The sequence below is a fragment of the Eumetopias jubatus genome, unplaced genomic scaffold, assembly GCF_037043125.1.
Source record: "Eumetopias jubatus isolate StellerSeaLion01/CBP00866 unplaced genomic scaffold, mEumJub1_p1.0 scaffold_13, whole genome shotgun sequence".
Classification (NCBI taxonomy): Eukaryota; Metazoa; Chordata; class Mammalia; order Carnivora; family Otariidae; genus Eumetopias; species Eumetopias jubatus.
In genome coordinates, this window is record NW_028274819.1 from 13881614 (window position 1) to 13903301 (window position 21688).

At 35.8% G+C, this 21688-nt stretch overlaps 2 protein-coding genes across 2 annotated transcripts; one reads left to right on the plus strand and one right to left on the minus strand.

Annotated features, from left to right (window-relative positions):
• Positions 1-2900: 2900 nt before the first annotated feature.
• LOC114215141 (olfactory receptor 8U3-like) lies at positions 2901-3851 on the minus strand. Its single transcript, XM_028111064.2, has one exon. It carries the CDS (start codon positions 3849-3851, stop codon positions 2901-2903), a length of 951 nt encoding a protein of 316 aa, XP_027966865.2.
• Positions 3852-18904: 15053 nt separating this feature from the next.
• Positions 18905-19860, plus strand: LOC114215342 (olfactory receptor 8U3-like). The gene is given in 2 exon segments (XM_028111298.2): positions 18905-19342; positions 19345-19860. Coding segments are annotated over 2 exon segments (954 nt in total).
• The last annotated feature ends 1828 nt before the right edge of the window (positions 19861-21688 follow it).

Consider the following 21688-nt stretch of genomic DNA (forward strand, 5'->3'; position numbering starts at 1 on the left):
CCCCGGGTCTTTCTGTGACCCCGAGGGTCCTGAGACCACACTGTCTCGCGAGGGTTCCACCCCCCGCTTAGCCACTGGAGCGACGTCCCTCAGCAGAGCCGACTTCTCAATGTTCCGATTTTGTGCTCCGCGGCTCTAGCACTTGCCAGAAGCGGCCGACGGAGGCCCCCTCCCCCGCCGTCTATCCTCCCGAATATCGCCTCGGATTCACTTCTCTGCACGTCCTACCTTCCAGTAAGTGGTTGCTTCTATCTTCAGAGAGTTGTTGCTACTCTCTTACTTTGATCTCCTGTTGAGTTCGTAGGTGTTCAGAATGGTTTGATCCCTATTCAGCTAAATTCCTGATACCAGACGAAAGAAATCCAGGTCTCCTACTCCTCTGCCATCTTGCTCCTTCCCCTCCCCATAGAGCATAGTCTTATAGGTCAGCAGACTGGTTTGTTTAGAATCCATTCACCTTCCACTTGTCTTATTGTTGGATGAGGTGTTTGAGAGGACAAAACTGCCAGTTGACCCTCAAGCTGGACCAGGGTAATTGGGGGCTCTTCACTCCTTCCCCTGTCTTTGGAATGTTCTCTCACAGTAGGAGTTATTTTCAAGGATGCAGCCTTGGAGAGCAAGGTGTTGTTGAAGACCGTCTGCACGTATATGTGACTGAACCCTGTGAAGGCCTCCATATAAACTTTTAAGATTCTGGCAGGTACCTTTGGAGATTTACTTGTCTTGTGACCACCCAAGACAAGCCTCACGTGTAAGTTTCCTTGCTTGTGAAACTGCCACCTACCAACCTGGAGTGCTCTGCCTCTTTCTTTGGTCTATCTTTGCCCTTGTGTAAAGAAGCTGGGTTCAGATTTCACTGAGAAAACTCCCAAGGTTAGAAATTAAAACTTATAAAAAAAAAATGTTGTTTCACTTTAAAGTCACAGAAACCACTCAAAGTGTCTTAATAGAAATAAGTAACAAGCAAATGTGTTTTGTTTTAGTGTTTGTTTTTAAGTAAAATTACAGTAGTATTTTATGAAACTCAAGGGCAGAGAACATAACCAGACCCCACAAGAAACCAGTAGTTGGGCCTTGAAATCAAAGACCAAAGATTCTTCTTGTTTGGATTTCTTCTTTTTCTTTCTCCACAGATCAGCTTTCTGTTTCTCAGTACACAGGGAAGTCTTAAATGGGAACCTCAGCTCCAGAATTCACCTAACATAAGATTAAATGATCAGTTGAGATGCACTGGAATTACAGGATTACAATGGCAAATTCCCTTGAAAGACATCTGATTGACTTATTCTCACTGATGTGATCACCTCAGCACTACTGTGCTTTTAGGGGTAGGGCTCCTAGTGCAATGACAATGTCACATTCCACCTCTGTGAGGAAGATTCTCAGAAGGGACAGGGTCCTTATAAACAGGAAAGCAGTCTATGCTGTGTTCCTTGTGTCTCCCTAGCCATTCATTCACTCCAGTCCTCTACCACCATTCAGAGTAGTTACAGGGGTTGTATTAGGCACTAAGAGGGACACACTGTAGAAGATAAACTCATCAAACCCTATCCTGGGAATTGAGCTCCCAGACTGAAAACTTAAACCGTGTGTCTGAGCCAAACCCAGGTGTGTTGTAATATACTGGCAGAATAGCAAAGCAGAAGGGGTATTTGTACTGTAGGTATTTGTACTGTATTTGTACTGGAGGCTGATGGGCTTCATGCAAAAGAATCAGGACTGAGGATCTGTCTTTTATTTTTTTTTAAATAAGCTTATGATACCTGTTTTCCACGCTGGTACCGCCTTATCCCACATGTTCCTCTGTTCTCCTTGGGGCCTGATACAGAGGCACTTGTGGCTAATAGCTCATGCTACTGGAATTTTTGCCTTGGTGGCACATTAATTGCCTTAATAACCCTTTTCTGACCCTTTAATTCTCTCCGAGTCTTACTAACTGCTATCAAAATTAAAAGTTTGTTTTTGTAATCATTTATCTGCCTTCTCTATCAGACTGTTCAGCCCTATCAGGAAGGAATGTGTTTGCTTTGGCTCACAATATCAGGCACAAAGTGGACATTGAACATTTGAATTTGTGAGTGAAAAAATAAATCTATTACATTACAGTTGAAGGTTTAAGTGGATTTTGGATTATTTTGCTTTAGAATCACTGCAACATAGAGCTATGTTCTTGGAATATGACAGCAATAATGATTATCATATGTTTTTAAACTACCCCTGGCCTGTCCCCCAACCCTTTGTAAAGTCCTCATATCCCCAAAATTTCAAAGAAACTTTGGAAAGCACAACTTTGCTTAGGAAATTTAGGGATAGGTCTACATTTTTGCTTTGATAAGGTAATAAAAGGGAGTAGAGCTTTCTGAAAGGTAATCCTGATTCTCAGATCTGCATAGTGAAAAATGACATCTTTTCAAAAGACACGATAATTGTGTAACACCAGAGAGTGACCAGCAGTGAGTCCAGTGGTGGTCAGAGGCAGAGTGAGGACTGATGGTTAGCAGACCAGGTACAGGTGGGGGCAGGCTATGAAATGACATTGGGATGGATAAGAAACTTACTTCATCACCTTCCCTGCCCCCTTCTCTGTCTTCCAACTGATATACAAAACAGAAACACTTTTGAAAGAAACAGTTGACTCTTATCAGTTGAATAGGAATTATCCAGGTCAGGACTCTCAGGGTCATATACCTAAAGAGTAGCAATTTGTTAAAAATCTAAATTCTACTCCTTTAAACATTTCATCTTATTATAGACCATATGAAGAATAGAATTCATGTACAAAATAATTTTACTCATACAGAGGGTGGTAAAAATGAATTTATTCTATCAAAAGATTATAAAAGATTATAAAAACAATATATCTACATATAGCATTGCTCCAAGTCAGACATTGTTCCAAGTCATTTTTTAAAGTTTATTAGAAGCAAGACATAACATTTGTCAATTGCTTTCCTTAAGGCATTTTCAACCTCTTGGTTCCTCAAGCTATAGATCATGGGGTTTAGCATAGGAATTACTATTGTGTAGAACATAGAGGCCATTTTGTCTGTGTCAAACAAGTGGTTTGATTTTGGCTGCAGATACATGAAGATCAGAGTCCCATAGAATATAGTCACAGCGGTCAGGTGAGAGGCACAAGTCGAGAAAGCTTTCCACCTCCCTTCTGTAGATTGGATTTTCAAGATTGTGGCCATGACGTATAGGTAAGAAATAAGAACAGTGGTCAAAGAGCTGATCATGTTGAATCCAGCAAAAATGAAAATCAAGATTTCTTTGAGGCTGGTGTCTGAGCAGGTGAGGGCCTTCAAAGGGACATCGTCACAATAGCAGTGATTGATGATATTGGGGCCACAATAAATCACTTGGAAAGTAACAACTGTGTGGAGCAAAGCAACACAAAAGCTGTATAAGTAGGGGCCTAGTACCAGCTGCCTACACATCTTTCGGGACATAATCACCATGTAGAGAGGAGGATTGCAGATGGCAACATAACGGTCATAAGCCATTACCGCAAGAAGGAACATCTCTGAAATCAGGAAGTTCAGGAGAAAACCCAGCTGTGTTGCACACGCATAGAAAGATATAAACCTGTGCTTGGTCTGGAGGGTCTCCAGGAACGTGGGGGCTACCGATGAAGAGTAACAGAGGTCTACAACGGCCAGATTACTGAGAAAAAAGTGCATGGGTGTGTGAAGTTGAGAATCCAGTTGGATTAATGAAATCATCCCCAGATTCCCTATCAAAGTTAGAGGATATATCACTGAAATGAGCACAAAGAGAATGATTTCAAACTCTCTATGGACTGAAAAACCCAAAAGAATGAATTCCATCACCTTGGAGCTTTCAGCCATTTATTCCAGTCTCTTAACTGTTGAAAAAAAAAAAAAACACCAAGATAGAGCCAGAGACAAATTATTTAGTCAGGGAATTGTCACCAGATGCCAACTCTTATATGTTTTAGCTTCAGAAATTATAGTTCATTGAAGTGGACTATCAGAACAAACAAGTACATCCCATTTCAAACTCTTCTCTCTGGCTGTTTATAATTTTCTGAGGTCAAAAATTGAGGGACAATGAAAAAGAAATCAACTGATAGCTATATAGTAAAAATAACAAAGAAACAAAAAATCTTTATATGTTTATAAAGATATTTAATATTTTAGATTTAGATTATTTTAAATTATATTGGATAAAGGGAAGAAAACAATTTTTTACTTCCCATCCCTTTATTTCCTTCTTGGTGGAGCAAAACCATAATGTATCAATTTGTCTTTTTGAATAAATACATTTTTTCTATTTTAATAAATATGCATTATGCTAAATGAAAAGGTAAGCGGGATATTCAATGGGAAAAAATGGGCCATTAAATGTTTCTACTTGTGGATCAGGCAAATTTTGAAGTGTATGTGTTAGTTCATTTTCAAATGCATTCTAAAAATTAAAAAAATAACACACTTGTGAGAAAGGTTAGAATATGTATATTTTAAAAAGTATAGTTCTTTGGATTATAGTGTTTATGGCATTCTATTTTAGTTACTTCCAACATTTATAGTTAGAAATGTTTTCCACAATCTCTGATAAATTCTCAGTGAAATAATAGCATACATTCTTACTTTTTTAAGTGGTGGAAATCTCTTTGTCAAAAGAAACAATAATTTTCAGGAAGCAGTACGATGTCATACGATGTTTGTAAAGTTTTCATTCTTAAAGTAATGACCTTTGGGCGCTGGGTGGCTTAGTCGGTTAAGCATCTGCCTTCGGCTCAGGTCCTGATCCAGGGTCCTGGGGTAGAGCCCGGCATCTGGCTCCCTGCTCAGCAGGGAGTCTGCTTCTCCCTTTCTCCCACTCCCTCTGCCCTTCTCCCCAACCCCAAGCTTGTGCTCTCTCTCTCTCCCTCTCTCGTGTTCTCTCTCTCTCTCAAATAAGTAAACAAAATATTTTTTTAAAAAAGCAATGGCTTTCATGTCCACAGTTATGAATATATCAGTACCTCACGGTCCAGCTTAGGGATCCAAACTGTCAGTCAGTCTGCAATTTGGGTAACTATAGGAGGAGGAAGCAGACAAATGGGAAAGCCTGAAGTATGGACAGTCGTCCCTTGGTTGGTGAGAATCACTTTCCCTTATTGGATTCTATATTCATAGGACATGCGAAGCCATGTCTTTCTCCAGTTGCCACCATATGCACAGTCTTCTTAGACCCTTGACCCTCACTGCCTTCTCACCTCCACCTCCAGTCAGAATTAATTTATCTTATTCCTCTGTATATAACTCGCCTACAGTTATCACAACCTATACGGTGTGGTTATTGGGAGTTATATGCCTCTTTCCACCTCTGAGATTGTGAAAGCTAACTAATTTCGGGAGGAAAGTAAAAGATAAGAAATTCTCACCATATCAAACACACACATACATAAATACAGTGTGTGAAACAGAAAGAATCATCTCCTTTCCTCCACAAAGGTATTACCCAAAGGAAAACAGTCTTGTCTAAATGGTCAGAAAAATTGTCTTTTAAATTTTCTCTTCTTCCTTTATTGACTCACCTTAATACTGTAAATGGTACCTAATGCATTCTCCAAAAAAAAATAAAATATATACATGCATATTTTTACACACAGCACATACATGTATTCATATATATGGATGAATATATACACATGTTTATACATATAAACACACACATACATACTCGCATACATAAAATCTGACATGAAAACAATTATCTGTCTCATTTATTTCTTTTCTCCTTGGTAGAACCAAAGCTCACCTTGTGAGAGGTGTGTTTGGATAGAATTTTGGAACTGGCTTGTCTTCCTGCACTGGCATCATACCATAGCTTTTTGTGCTATAAGTCCCTACTCTGGGTGTAGAACAGAAGGGGAAATGGAAAAGTGTTGATGGGATAACTTCGGATGTTTGAGAAGTAGAAGTTTTAGTCCTGGGTTGCTTTTCTTTGTACACACACTGGAATCAGGTTCATTTCCTTTCCTTATACATCCATTAAAAGAAAGGAAAAAAGTGCAAAATCCACACTTTCATCAATTTCAGATTTTGGAAAGACCAGCCCCCATTTTTATGTATTATTTTCGCTTGTGAATATCTTTTTAATACATATCCCTTAAACCCATCAAGATTTTCTTCTGAGAGAATGGCAACTCACACACAAAAGCTTGTCTTCTACAGAAACTGACCTCTGAAGTTTTATCGACAGATGAGACATATTTCTTCCAAAGGAAGCCTGAGTCTCAGGGAGTTGTTGAGGGGAATAGCTTATTTTGGGAGTGTTAGGAGGCTTATTTCATTCTTGTGTTAAGATGACAGCTTCATCCAGTTGGAGCAGAGTCAGACAGGGTTAACTACTTTCTTTTTAATGGGGAAAACTGGATGACTTGGGGAAGGAGATCTGTGGAAATAAACAACATTACCTGTTTAACCTACCTGGTTGTGGAAGAAATCTTCCCCTGAATGTTTTCACAGGGTTCTCCTTCCAATGACACTATCCAATTGACGGTGAGGGTATGTGAATGTGTGATATAGGCTTTATACAATGGAATCTTTATTCCCTAGTGAGTTAATTCCCAGTGTTCCCCAGACATGAGTGCCTTAGGGTCACTGACCCTCCAGGGCACAACTATGATTAAAAAGTTCTAATTGGAAAAAGATTAGTCCATAAAACAAAATTTACATTAGGTCATATTCAAATTAGAATGATCTCACCATAAAATCACTAGTCTTTGGTTACATACGTCCATTCCAATTTGTGTAAACAAAACAAAGAAAAACAAAACCAAATGGCAAGCAATTGAGATGTTACGACCATTTCTAATGTCATCATTTGTTTAAATTGTCCCTTCCCGTCCCTGTGACCGTCTTCGAGCGATTCTGATTTAATCATTTGTCTTATCTAGCTGAGTGTGATTTATACCTAGAAGTTATAAATTTTTAAGTAGACAATTCTGTTTATTTTTTCTTTTATTAAGTGAGCACATGAAAAAGTAACAAATCCTCTTTATTTATATTTTAGAGAGTTGACATTTAATTTTTTAAAGTCATGTGGCATTAATTTGTTGTATGACCTAAGACAAGAACCTAAGCTATTTGTCCAAATAGTTAATTGCCCTGATGTTATTTAATTAAATAACCCATCTCTTTCTTATTAATTTACAATTGAAAAATATCATTTTATTTACTAAAATAATTCAATAAAATCAACTAGCTTCTAAATACCTTGGAGTTCTAGAAACCTATCAAAAGCATTTTTATATATCCTTTCTTTTTAAAAAAAATCTTTTACAGAATATAAATAAAATATATGCATATATATGCTGATTATAAAACTTTATCTGTAGGAAGATATAAATGCAAATATAAAAATAAATATATGCCACATATAAATATATATCATCTACCAGAGGTAACTGCTCTTTAAATTTAGAGAGACTTTTGTTTCTCCTTTTCCTTTATATTTTTATGTATTTCATTAAATTGGGCTCATATGAAAACTTACTACCTATAATTACCATTTTTTAACCAGCAATATATCAGGATTTTCCATACTATTTAAATTTCTTTCCAAAGCGTGTTTTCTACTGTATCTATAACAGTTCTTATTTTGACATTTTGTGATTTTTTTAAATTAGTAAAATAATAATTCTTTTATTCAAAATTTGTTTTGAATAATCCAGTATTTTAGGGTAGAATGTTAATAAATGGAAATGTTGAAAAACAGGATTTGTCTACTTTAAAACTTTTTACTTGTTGCTATTTTTTTTTTTCTGGAAATGTACCTTAAACAGCTGTTTGTGTTTACATGTTGTCTGCAATTTATGCCTACTTCTCTTGAATTCATCCCAACAGACTTCTGTCCCATTATTCTCTTGAAAATCCCTTTAATAAGATCGTGTTAATTAACAACATTCATCAACAATATTTGCCAAATTAATGATTCCTAGATTAGCTTTCTTCACTTGGATTCCTACATCCTCCTGATTTTCCTCCTGGATATTCTTTCTCAATTTTGTGGGTTCCTGCTCATTGCCTTCAGTTCTAAGTGTTGAGGAGTCCCAAGCTCAGTGCTTTCTCAGTTTGTCTATATCTGTAAATGTTTCTTTGCTAATTTCACTTGGTCTTACACCATTTAACAGTGTCAGTATGTCAGTGATTCCCAATGTGACTCTTCCTCCCGGTATATATATATATATATATATATATATATATATATATATATATATTACTCAGCCATCAAAAAAATGAAATCTTACCATTTGCAACAATCTGGATGGAACTAACAGGTATTATGCCAAGTGAAATAAATCAATCAGAGAATGACAATCATCATATTATTTCACTCATATGTGGAATTTAAGAAACAAAATAGAGGATCATAGTGGAAGGGAGGGAAACATAAAATAAGACAAAAATCAGAGAGGAAGAAATATCATAAGAGACTCTTAACTCTAGGAAACAAATGAGGGTTGCTGGAGGGGAGGTGGGTGGAGGGATGGGGTAACTGGGTGATGGGCATTAAGGAGGGCACGTGATATAATGAGCACTGGGTGTTATATGCAACTGATGAATCACTAACCTACCTCTGAAACTAATAATACACTATATGTAAATTAATTGAATTTAAATAAAATTAAAAAAAATTAAAAAAAGGTTTTTATGGGTATTTTATTTTAAAAATTTTATTAAAAAATTAAAAAATAAAATTAAAAAAGTGTTTTTTACGGATACTTATTTAATCATTGGCAAAATGTAAATTTGTCATTTACATTTTATTTTATTTTTTTAAGATTTTATTTATTTATTTGAGAGAGAGAACGAGATAGAGAGCATGAGAGGGGAGAGGGTCAGAGGGAGAAGAAGACTCCCTGCTGAGCAGGGAGCCTGATGCGGGACTCGATCCCAGGACTCCAGGATCATGACCTGAGCCGAAGGCAGTCGCTTAACCAACTGAGCCACCCAGGCGCCCATTTACATTTTAAATAATAACATTTAATATTAGAAATGTATATTTTATCAATGATTAAATAAATACAATAAAAGAGGAAACACAATTGTAAAATAACAAGCTTGCAATCCAGCAATTGCCTGCTAGATATTTACCCAAAGGATACAAAAATACAGATTCAAAGGGGCACATGCACCCCAATGTTTATAGCAGCATTATTAACAATTGCCAAACTATGGAAAGAGCCCATATGTTCATTGACTGATGAATGGATAAATATGTGGTATTATAAGCAATGGAATATTATTCAGCCATCAAAACAAGCCCTGCTTTCTAGAAGGGCTTTCTGATCATAGCATATGTCAAAATCGTAATTGTGAAAAAAGTAGTAGTTTGACACTGCATTTGAAAGATTTTCAGGCGCCTGGGTGGCTCAGTTGGTTAAACAACTGCCTTTGGCTTGGGTCATGATCCCGATCCCATGTCCTGGGATTGAATTCCACATCGGCTCCCCCTGCTCAGTGTGGAGCCTGCTTCTCTCTCTGCCTCTGCCTGCCACTTCCCCCCATGCTTGTGCTCTCTCTCTCTCTGTCAAATAAATAAGTAAAATCTTTAAAAAAAAAGAAATTTCCATTACTGATTATTTTTCCAAATTTTTTGATACTGGTGAATATTCAGTAACTCGGTACAGAATTTAAAAGTTCCAGAGTGCCTATTGTCCTCCATACTACATAATATGAAAGCAGTTAGTTAGTGTTTCCAGTTTTAGTCAGGCTCCCGAGGTTCAGGATATCTGAGAAATTAAGAAAAATGCCAGCTTCTGTCACTGCCCTTCTTCATTTGGTAATTTTAATTAAACAATTGCTTGTCATTAAGAAAAAACTGAAGTCAGAGTTTAGTCCAGTGCTGACGATGAAACTGTCTCTCTGTGTCTTATTATAAAACTCATCATTGCAAACAGAATTCCCTACTGTAATTGCTTCAAGGAGGCTCCTTGCTAATCAGTTTCAAGGGGGCTTGTTAAAATGACAAGTTTTTCAGCTTTTTCATGGGGACATATTAAATGGAACCAATCTCAGCAAACATAAAGTTTCAGTTTAGAATTAATGAATCTGCAGTTTAGTTTGAGTGTGTGGAGATAATTATCTGATTCCTTGGGGATGGCTATTTCCTCTACCTTGAACTGCCTTCCTTGGGGAAATAAGACAGTGTAGTGGGAAGAGAAGGGGATGTGGAGCCAGATCTAGGTTTGCATGCAGACCCTTCTACTACCTATCCATGTGCTCTTGGGAAGGCCATAAATTCTGAGCCTCAATGGAGAAATGAAAATGCTACTTATAGCACAGGGCTATTTCAAAGAGTAAACCCATAATGGATATTAATTACTTTGCAAACTGCAAATTGATCATGTAATGATTATGAATAGAATATTTATGATCATAATAAATAACAGGGACTAAAATTTATTGGGTGTTTATTATGTGCCAGGCAAGATACTAAAAAGGTCTACATACATATCAGTCAAAAAGCAATTCTTATTCTCCCCCCAAACAAGAATCCCACTCTCACAATGAATTCCACATCATGCCCAGGGAATAGTAAACTATTAATCACACCTCTAAATTCTCTCATTTTTCAAGGCATACACATCAGCTGCAACATGTAATTTTTTTTCACTTTTGAATAACTCAAATTGTGATGTTTCTACATGCCAGTCTTTTTCAAATTCATTGGATGTAATTCCATAATGTTAAGCCACTATCTTCTCTGAGGGAGCTCTTGAAATACATCTGATGTATCAGTCTTGTATAAGAGACGTTTCTATTATTTCTCTATATATGGGGTTTAGGCAGAACTCATTAGTATGATCGATAATGTTCTGTATCCATAGTCTTGACTGTCTTTTCTAATTTCTCCTGCTTTTTCCTTCCCTGTCCACCACCAAATTCATTTTCTTCATTGATTGTGGCTATACATTTTGTCTTTGCATATTCTCTACCATTGAAATAACTTTCCCACAGCTTTTCTGCTCTATAATGGCTAATTCTCTATCTCATCTTCTCAGTACAAGTCAAAAGTTAACATCTTGGTAAAATTTTCACTAAATTCACACAACTTTCTCTTCACCTGATCCCTCAAAGAGGGAAGAGTGCTGATTGATTATTTCTCAGGATACTCTGTGTCTTCCTTATGTCACTGTTATATTTTTCATGCTGTATTATAATATGCATTTTCCTTGTTTGTCTCTCTCATTAGACTCTGAGCTACCTGATAAATACAATAATATAAATAAAATAAATAAACATTTTTAAAATCATTTTTAGTAATTAGGGGAATAATTTGAATAAAATGATCTAAAAGAAAAGGAACAGCATAGTAGATTATTATTATTTCTATAGTGCCTTTTTATTTGAATATTTTTAATGTATGTCTTAGTTCAGTACATACATATATAATAGATCTCACAATATTGTTAATAGATTTTTCCCATTTTGTTTTTTAAAAATTTATTTCTTTATTTTAGGGCAGAGGGAGAGGGAGAGAGAGTTGTAAGCAAACTCTGCACTGAGCATGGAGCCTGAAGCGGGACTCCATCATGACCTGAGCTGAAACCAAGAGTTGGACACTCAACGAATGCACCACCCAGGCACCATTAAGTTCTTGACATTTCTAGTAAATAAGAGTGCCATTGGTTCTGGTGAAATTTAATTATTCTGATTTGTTGATTTCCTTGGGTTTTGCTAATCACATCTTTTGTGAAATATGTTTTTATTCCTTTCTTTAAAAAACTTATGTCTCTTATTTTTCCTTTGTACAGATTTCCTGGCCTCTATGATAATACTTTTCATAGAGATATATTGATTTTTAATCCCCCAGCTAATATGACTACTTACAAATTTTAAAACATCTTTATTCTTATAATAAATGAATTATTAGTAGTAAATATTTTTAGTAGGGACATTTTCAAACATACACAAAATGACAGATTTGATATAATAATCCCTACCCCAGTAACAATAGTCCAACTTCCGTATCTACATTAATGGTCAGATATATTTTATCCATACTTCTTACCCTATCCACTAGCCCCCAAAAGTTGTTTTGAAATAAATCCCAGAATTCACACCATTTCATCTATCAGTGTTCTCCAGGCAAAGACCACCAGGAGAACCTCAAGTCAAAGTTGTGTTACTGTTGCTTGTTTCAACAAGGGAGGTTGAACACCATGGAAAACAGGTCCATCTCAATAAGGGGACTTAGGTATCAAGCTTGATATGGGATTTCATCCTGTAATGTCATTTAGGGTAGAGTCAGGAAAACATGGTTGCACTCTGAATTAGGTGCTGTCATTGAGTGGCTATGTTTTTATGATTTGATATGTTAATAGTTCTTATTTAGAACATGGACAAATTGGAGTCAGGCTAAAGCTTTAATTGGTAAAGAAGCAACAGTCCCTTATATTAGCCAGATGAAAAGGATATTTGACCATTTTTGTGGTTTAGACATAATGTTCTTGATTTTGTCTAGATCTCCAACATTATTACTGAGTGACTCTGTTTTTGTCTTGCCATTGCCAAGTAAACTTTTCTCAGTTGGTAATCTGTAAAATTATTGATATACCAGTAATATTACTGATATGATACTACAGCTTAGCTTTTAGTGTCAGACCAGATCCCACCTGACAGTTGTCAAGAGATGTTTTTTCTTCCTCATATCCACACATATCTCACTGAAGATATATAATTTTGATCACATGGATAAAGTGTAGAGTTAACATTTTAAGCAGATAGTAAATATCCATACACTTACAGATCATTTCCTCATTTCTAGGAATAGTAATCTTGTCCATTCTTTAAATCCTATCTTGAGTGCTTCATTTATCCAAAGGTCTTAGAATGTACCCACCCTCACTTAAATAAATAGAAGTGATCTTACTTTACTAACAAATTCCCAAAGCATTTAATTTTCAAAAAACAAAAAATGAGAGGACTTGCTTTGAGAATTATTGATCAGATTCCTGTGAATAAACCTATGTAATTCAACTGAAGAGCTGTGAACAAGCAAAGAATAGTGAGGCATCTAGATACTAACAAGAGTGCAGTCTTATCACCACTGCAAGGTCTGAAGGGACATAGGGAGTTGTAGGAGCCCAGTGGGAGCAAGGTTGTGGATCAGGGGCTGACTGGAGGGAGCCAGAAAAAGGGTTGCATCTGCTGTTTGAGACATGGTACAAAAGTGAGGAGAGAGCAGGGGCAGAGAGAAAGTGCCCTGACCTCCCTCTCTTGGTGCCATCAAACCTCTTGTCACAACTTCCTTTTGGCTGCATCCAGTTAGATCCAGCTCTCATGCATGCCTGGGAGATGCAGTCATTATGTTTATGCTTAGAGCAGAGAAGGGAAGAGAAGTACCAATTAATGATTATGTTTGGGGTCAAAGTATGGTTCTTCCACTTACCCAGTGTGTGACCTTGAGCAAGGAGCCCAATCTCTCTATACTTTAGTTTCTTCTTTTGAAAATAATAATAATAATAATACTTATATCACAGGATTGTTATGAAAATTAAATGTATATATAATTATACATAAATATATAAAAATTTATAAAATATATCATATATAAATATATAAAAATTACACACACACACACACACACAAAGTGCCTGGAACAATATGAGTGACCCTAAGTAAATGTTTGTGGATATTATCGTTAGTGAAGACAGTGATGTTCTTTTATTTACTTATAGGGGGAAACTGAGAGAATTACTTAAGGTCAAGGAGCCCTAGTTTCCTCATTTGTTTAAATGATCATGTTAAATTAGATGATCTCAGATATTTACATTGAGGATGACGCAAATAATTAGTTGTAAGGCCTTCAGAAATTGAAAGCAAGGGTTAGTGTTGGTGAGGTTGTGGAAAAATTGCCTTGTACATAATTGGTAGGAATATAACATGGTATAGCTGCTATATGGTAGGCATTATAGAGGTTCCTCAAAAAATGAAAATAGAACTACCATATCCTTCATCAATCTCACTTCCAGATATATATCCAAAAGAATTGAAATAAAGATCTAGAAGAGATATCTGCATCCTCATGTTCCTTGCATCATTACGCCTAATAGCCACAACGTGGAAACAACTTAAATGCCCATTGATGGGTGATAAAGAAAATGTGGCGTATACATACAATAGAATATCATTCAGCCTTGAAAAAGAAGGACATTCTTCCATATGTGACAACATGAGGACATTACGCCAAGTGCAATAAGCCAGCTACAGAAGGATGAATACTGCATTATTCTAAGTAGAATAATGAGGCATCTAATGTAGACTCATAGAAAGAGTAGAATGGTGGTTGCCAGGGACTGGGGGTGGAGGAAATGAGAGTTGTTTGCTATGGATAGAAAAGTTCCATAATGTAAGATGAATAAGTTCTAGAGCTGTGCTGTACAACATTTTGTCTATAGTTAACAGTGCTGTATTGTGCCCTCAAAAAATTGTTAAGGGGTTTGATCTAATGTGACATATTTTTACCATGATTAAGAAAAGAAAACTGAAAAAAAGTGTGGTTTATCAAATGCCAAGAAGTGAGACCATAAACAATTTTCCAGATTTCAGAGGAAATCTGACAAAGAATTGAAAAGCATTCATTGAAGATATCAGTAGGATAATAATCAGACAAGCTATAAAGAACTGGCTTCAGTTGTGGGGGGAAACCTGGATTGGAAAGAGCAAAAGATTGGGGGAAATTGGAAGCAGTAGACAAATTTTCCAGGAATTTTTGCTTCTGCTATGAGTTTTGTTTTACACACACATGTCTAGTAATATATGATATATATTAGACTTTAAAATGATTTTCTAGTTTGAAATTTGGTGAGAAACTGGATTTCCCTTCTTGTACAGATTTACCAAGGTAGAATCTGAAACTGGTTTTCAGGTGTGATTTTGGATTATTTTGGCTTTATTTATTTTTTGTTTCCTCTTACTTTTTAAAGCAAACATCTTCTGAACACTTATTAGTTACCCTAGAGTTTAAAGAGTCCTTCACATACGTTAATTTATTCAATACTCACAAAATCATAAAAGATGTACCATTTTTATTTGATTTTACAATTGAGGCTTAAAAAGAATATGGACATTGTCCAAGGCCTCATAAGTTAGTTATTCAGGATTTAAGTCTTGGTCTTTTCCTTTCACAAAACTTGAATTTTTATTCAAATGAACCAAGGTTCACTGTCTTTTCATGTTGTTTCTAGTAGCATAGTCTATTTTTGCCTTTATGGAAATTGTCTGATTGGTATACTTGAAGTATGGTTCCTTCAGGAATACAGATAATTAAAAGATTTTTTAACCTTCCCAGTATAATTTGTCCAGCTCATTTTAATTTGAGAAAAATAAGAAAGGAAATATTACAGCTTTCAGATATCTCCAGAGGTTCAAATTTAAACCCAAAGGGATGTAGGAACTAATAAATCACCCATACAACTTCAGAATGAGCTCAGTGGGAGCTAGGGTCATTGCTAAGCAGGTGAGTCATGGAGTTTGTATATGGAATGAATCACCAATGCTCTACCAATAGCCAGGCTTCCCATTAGAAACCTCTCCCCTTGGTGAACTGTGGTATTCGATGGAATCAGTCTGCTTTTAGAGATAACACCTATAACATCCTAACTGCATTTCTTAGTTTCATACACCTCATTGTCACACTCTTTTCTTTTCAGTACTTTCTAAAGGATGTCTGCTTCTTTCTTCATCTCCCGTTCCCTGTTCTTCCCTCTTTCCTTCCCTCCCTGCCTTTTCTGTCTGTCTGTCTGTCTCTCTCTCTCACATACACACATTCCTTAAATGACTCATACTGAGGTATCTAGATAATCTAGAATCACACCCTCTGTCCTTCAGTAATACTCACAAAAACTAGTTGTTATTATATGGCCAATGGAGGAGAAATACAAGGGCAGGTGGGCTTTCTGTCTAAAATTCTCTTATGAGAATGGGTGACCAAGAATGGTTCTACACTTAAGTGCTGGTAACAGTGTTTTTCTATCCTTGGCCTTTGGAAACACCAAATGTACTGTAAAAATTTCCCTCTAAAATAAAGAATGGGTACTCACTGTAATTTTTGAATCCTGACATAAAATAGAAATCCACTGGATTTCATTTTTCTAATTTTGCTTCTCAGAAGAGATGTTTGGCCTCAGGAAGGGTTTTAAGGCAATCAGACTCACACCCATGCTTCTTAGCCCTTCCTCATGTCATGTCATGTCATTGGTATGTGTTTTGAGATACACAGAGGGCACATCTGAAGGTTAAAGAAGTCACGATGTCTGCACACCTGTACACCTGTACACCTAGTGTACTGGTGGTGCTCAGTGTGCCTCTGCAAGCTGGTAAGCTCTAGGGAAGAAACCAAGCTTGGTGAAGCCCTGGAATGAAAGACGCTTAGCTTGGAGAAGCCATACAGACCCTTATAAAGCAGGGAGAAGGACCTGGATAAGACTAGGCAGTGAGTAAATCAGAAAATAACTTGACTAATAGAGAGAGAATAGGAGAGAAGAGGTTTCCCAATGATTATTTCCTTCTTCCCTATTTATTGAACTCTTTTTCTGTGCAAAGCTTTGCCATTGTGTTAATTGCCAAAATGTGTAGACATATTAGAGATATGTCCCTAATGCTTAATAAGCAGAGACAAACCCTTTAACAATTAGTACAAAGGAGAGATTTAATGTGCTTGGCAACTATGTTTTGAGAACTTCGATGGGCAAAATGGCTCTACATAAGACTGATGGAGAACCAAAGAAATGAAGTTGCTCATTGTTAAAAACAGTATCCAACTAGCTGAAAGGACTAAAAGTGATCATTACTGATTAATTTAGTACCCAAATAACTGAAAATAACAAGTATTTGCCTCATTATACATAGTTAAGTAAACATCTAAAATTTTTCACCAATAGTTTAAATAGGTATAAAAGATGTAATTTTTCACGTTATAAATATTGGCATTCATATATATAAATATGAATTTACATATACATATATATGTATACAAACATACACATATATGCCTAAAGTTATGTATCAAAAATAGTGTAATATTATGGTAATCAATAATTACCATCATCCATTGAAAATACAGAGACTCCTTTGTAAAATTATATAGAACATTTCTTTTTTTTTTTTGTCCTTGAATTCATTTGTTCATTCAATTTCCACCAAAAGAAAAAGTAAACCTAATGTAATATATTTTATTATGGAAATTATTTCCCTGGTTATTTTGCCTTACTCCCCTAAAACTCAAATACATGTACACACACTGATTGTATTCTTGTAACAATAAGTTCTATAGCTTTTATATGTTACAGTAGTAACAGTAAAATATTTTTGTTACAAAAAAATATTATAATATTTTACAGTAGTAAAGTATTTCTATTTGAGTTATAATTACAATTAAATAATTAAAAAACCTATATACTTCCAATGTTGATGAATAATTATTTAGTATAGATTTAACTTTCATTTGAAATTTATCTTTTCAATGAGATGGGGGTATATTTATGTATCATATGAAAAGAATTATCTAAATGACCAAATGTTGGAGCAAGCGATCATAACATGATTCCAGATCAGGGAGAGATATGCCTTGCATTTGTAAACTGTGAAAAGTGTTGAGTTTGGAAAAGGGAAGACAAAAACAAATACAAACAAAAAAACAAGATCACAGGTGCCTTCTCAGACAAATGAGTTTCAGAAAGAAACAGATAAAAAAAAATGGAGGGATTGAAAATTAATTTTCTTCAAAATATTCTTGTCCTTGTAACTTTTGGTGAGTCTTTTCATGTGAGTAGAAATAGCCTTACTCCACCTTGAATTCCACTGGCATGGTGGAGTCACTGATACTCAAACAAATTCAGCCATAGGTCAGGCAAACAAAACCAAAAGAGAAATAAAAGTAAGTTTGAAAGTAGAGCTGATCTCTGCTTGCCATGCTCATGAATTTGTTCTTTAGGCTACTTATTCCCAAACACCTCTGTATATTGGAACCACCGAGGGGGCTTTACAAATCCTGATGCCTGGGGGCTGATCAGACATTCTGATTAAATTGGTAGGGGGTGCCTGGGCATTGAAATGTTAAAAACTCCATAGGTGATTCCAATGTGCAGTCAAATTTGAGGCAAAACTCACTTTAGGAAGGATACAATGAAGCAAGAAACAACGGTGTTTATTAAGTAAATCTTTAGGTGAATATGTCAATGATTTTGAGGACTTCACCTCAAAATTGACAGAGATGTGGAAACGATGGAATAATTAGTAAGACTTTGAGACAGTGTTTGCTTTAGAACAACCTATAGAAACTAATTGGAGGCTACGAGAAAAAATTACTTTAAAAAAAATTAGAGGAATTGATAAAATAATCCAGAGAGTTGTAAGGTAGATACAAAATAATAAATGCTATATTTTATGAGCACTTTAACAAATGTTTGCAGGTAATCTTGTTTCTAGGTGATTTAAAAGTTTCTTGAGTTTGGAATCCAACCTCCACCTTCATATTAATATTAATATAGGTTCATTTATGAGTTACCTATTTTTGTGCTGCCATATTTATATACATACAAAGAAAAAATAGTGGCGGCAAAAACGCTGAAATCTTAGTGTTAGTTGTCTCCAGTGTTTTCTATCAGGTGGTATTGCAATTTTAACCAGCACACTTCTATATTCTCTAAAATTACAAAGCAAAACAACGTTCAAGAAAGCTATTCTGAGAGTATGGTAATCCTCTTCCTGAGGCAAGAATGCATGTCATCAGAAAGCTAAGGTGTACTTTTTGCCCACAAGACACCATGATTCAAGGCAAGAAGACAACAGTGATCATCTTTTGCCAGCACAGGCAGGGGTCATGAGAAATGTCATTTGTATTCTTCAACTTGCAGCAAAATCAACAAAATTTACCAGGATAAATGGCCAATGTCAATATCACCTATGTCACTGAGTTCATTCTAAAGGGAATTACAGACCGGCCAGAGCTTCAGGCCCCATGCTTTGTGGTGTTTTTCATCATCTATCTGGTCACAGTGCTGGGCAACCTGGGGTTGATAACCTTAATCAGGATTGACACTCAACTCCACACACCTATGTACTATTTCCTCAGTCACTTGGCCTTTGTTGACCTTTGCTACTCCTCTGCTATCACACCAAAGATGATGGTTGTTGTGGAACTCAATACTATTCCTTTCCATGCTTGTGCAACACAACTGGGCTGTTTTCTCGCCTTCGTGATCACCGAGTGTTTCCTTTTGGCTTCCATGGCCTATGATCGCTATGTGGCCATCTGTAGTCCCCTGCACTATTCAATCCTGATGTCAAGAAGACTCTGCATTCAATTAGTGGCAGTTCCATATATATATACAGTTTTTTGGTTGCCCTGTTCCATACCATTATCACCTTCCGTCTAACTTACTGTGGCCCTAAAGTAATTAACCATTTCTACTGTGATGACTTCCCTCTCTTGGCTCTGTCCTGCTCAGACACACACATGAAGGAAATTCTGATCTTTGCCTTTGCTGGTTTTGATATGATCTGTTCCTCTTCTATCATCCTCACCTCCTACATCTTTATCATTGCTGCCATCCTAAGGATCCGCTCTACACAGGGGCGATGCAAGGCCATTTCCACCTGTGGCTCCCATATGGTGGCTGTCACTATTTTCTATGGCACCTTGATCTTTATGTACCTGCAGCCTAAATCAAATCACTCCCTGGACACAGACAAAATGGCATCTGTATTTTACACAGTGGTGATCCCGATGTTGAACCCCCTGATCTATAGTCTAAGGAACAAAGAGGTGGAAGATGCTTCAAAGAAAGCCTTGGATAAAGGTTGTGAGACTTTAAAGCTATTAAAATTAAGAAAATAACAATAATAAGTGCTTTATTAAATGCAAGAAGGTAAATAAATCAAACTTTCTCCTGCTGACATTTCTTGTCATTCTTTCCTAATCGATTGAAAATGTGACTGTACTTCAGCAGACATTGACCTTTTCTATAAGAACCCAGACTGAGTCTGGAGAGTCAGTGTGTGATTCAGAGAATCCCATTCAGGCCACTGCAGCCTTTACAGATGACTGAAATTATGGTCAAATACACCCTCAAACGCACACCTGTGTATCTCAAGCGAAGGCAGCAGCGTGTTTTTGTTAGAACTTACTACTCTGGAGCTAGGGCTGCCTGAGTTTGAATGCTATTCTCTTCCTCTATTAGCCATGTCCCCATGGACAATTGACTTAAACTGTGTGACTCTGTTTCTCATTCTGGAAAGTAAGAGGTCCCAACTCATTGGTTTGTTTTAAAGATGAAACAAGTTAATATTTATGAAATGCTTACAACAATATCCTGTGATAATAAGTGCTATGAATGTATTTTTTATATAAATGTTTGTTAACTAATTGAATTTAAATAAAATAAGATTTTAAAAAAGGTTAATTCATTGAGTTCTCAAAGCCTTATCAGTCTTGAAGGAAGAGGAACAAAGCCTGGTTAGGTTTCTACTACCTTCCAGGCAATCAAGTAGTATCAAGTAGTCCTACTTAATACAATCAAATAAACCTAGGAAATGTCTGAGACTTTACCTCTGCTCCTCAATTATGTATAAAGTGCCTAAGTTCACATAGCTAGTAACATGATAATTCTTAATGCAAATTTAAGTCTGTAATTTAGAAGTATATATGAGGACCATGGCATAATCATTGACACCTAATATGGGGTTGGTAAAAAAAGATAGCTTTATTATCATTATCAGTGACATGGACCATCCTGAAGACATATTCGTATAGATCAAGGATTTTTTTTTGGTAACTACAACTGATTAGTGGTTTACTTTGAATAAAAATCCAAGCAATTGTCTTCTCATATTTATATTAAAAGCTTTAGACTTTCTATTAGATTTTCTTTAATTTGGTTACTCTTCACTTTTCTTCAGTTTGTTGAATGAAGACTGAATTGTTCTAAAAAGAACTGTGCCCTTTCTGTATAACTTGTTTTTAAACGTTTTATTTGAATAAAAGGCCATCACTCAGTTCTAAAATTTTTGCACTAACACTCACAATAATACAAATAAAAATAGCTGACTTTTATTAAGTGTTCACCACTGTTTGGCCTAATTCTACGTGGTTAGCATTTATCAACTCATTTAATATTCTTATCAATACTAAGATATAAGTCACACACATTGAAGTTTAATGTATGAAAATCAGAATTTACAAAGTAGAGAAATTAAGTGATCTTTAACCTATTTTACCTTCCAACAGGATAATTTAAACCTGTACAAAGTGAAAATTCCTTAAAAATATGCTTTAATTAAAATAATTCAATTATTTTGGAGGCACAGGATTTTCAGGACTCTATCTAGAATGTAAGTGTTCTGATAAATTCAATGCGTACTTTATTGTAATACTCACTTGTAAGTCCCTCATATTCTCTCAATTATATTTATTTATGTATTAGTTCAGAGGAACCCATTTTTTTCTACATTTTTTGACTTCACCAAAGTAATATTAGAATGTAATCTATAAAGAACAACTAGTGATTATATATTTATAGACTCTTTTCCCCCTCAGGGCTTCTTTTTGGCACTTAATTTGGTCGTTAAACAACTAAACTAAGCATACGGTGTGGCATTTTATTATGTAAGCAATCACACAAATTGAAGACCATTAGAGATAACTTTTCTTAAAAGTCTCAATTTAG

Excerpts from the sequence above, each read along its gene's own strand:
- LOC114215141 (XM_028111064.2), bottom strand. The coding sequence starts at position 3,851 with ATGGCTGAAAGCTCCAAGGTGATGGAATTCATTCTTTTGGGTTTTTCA.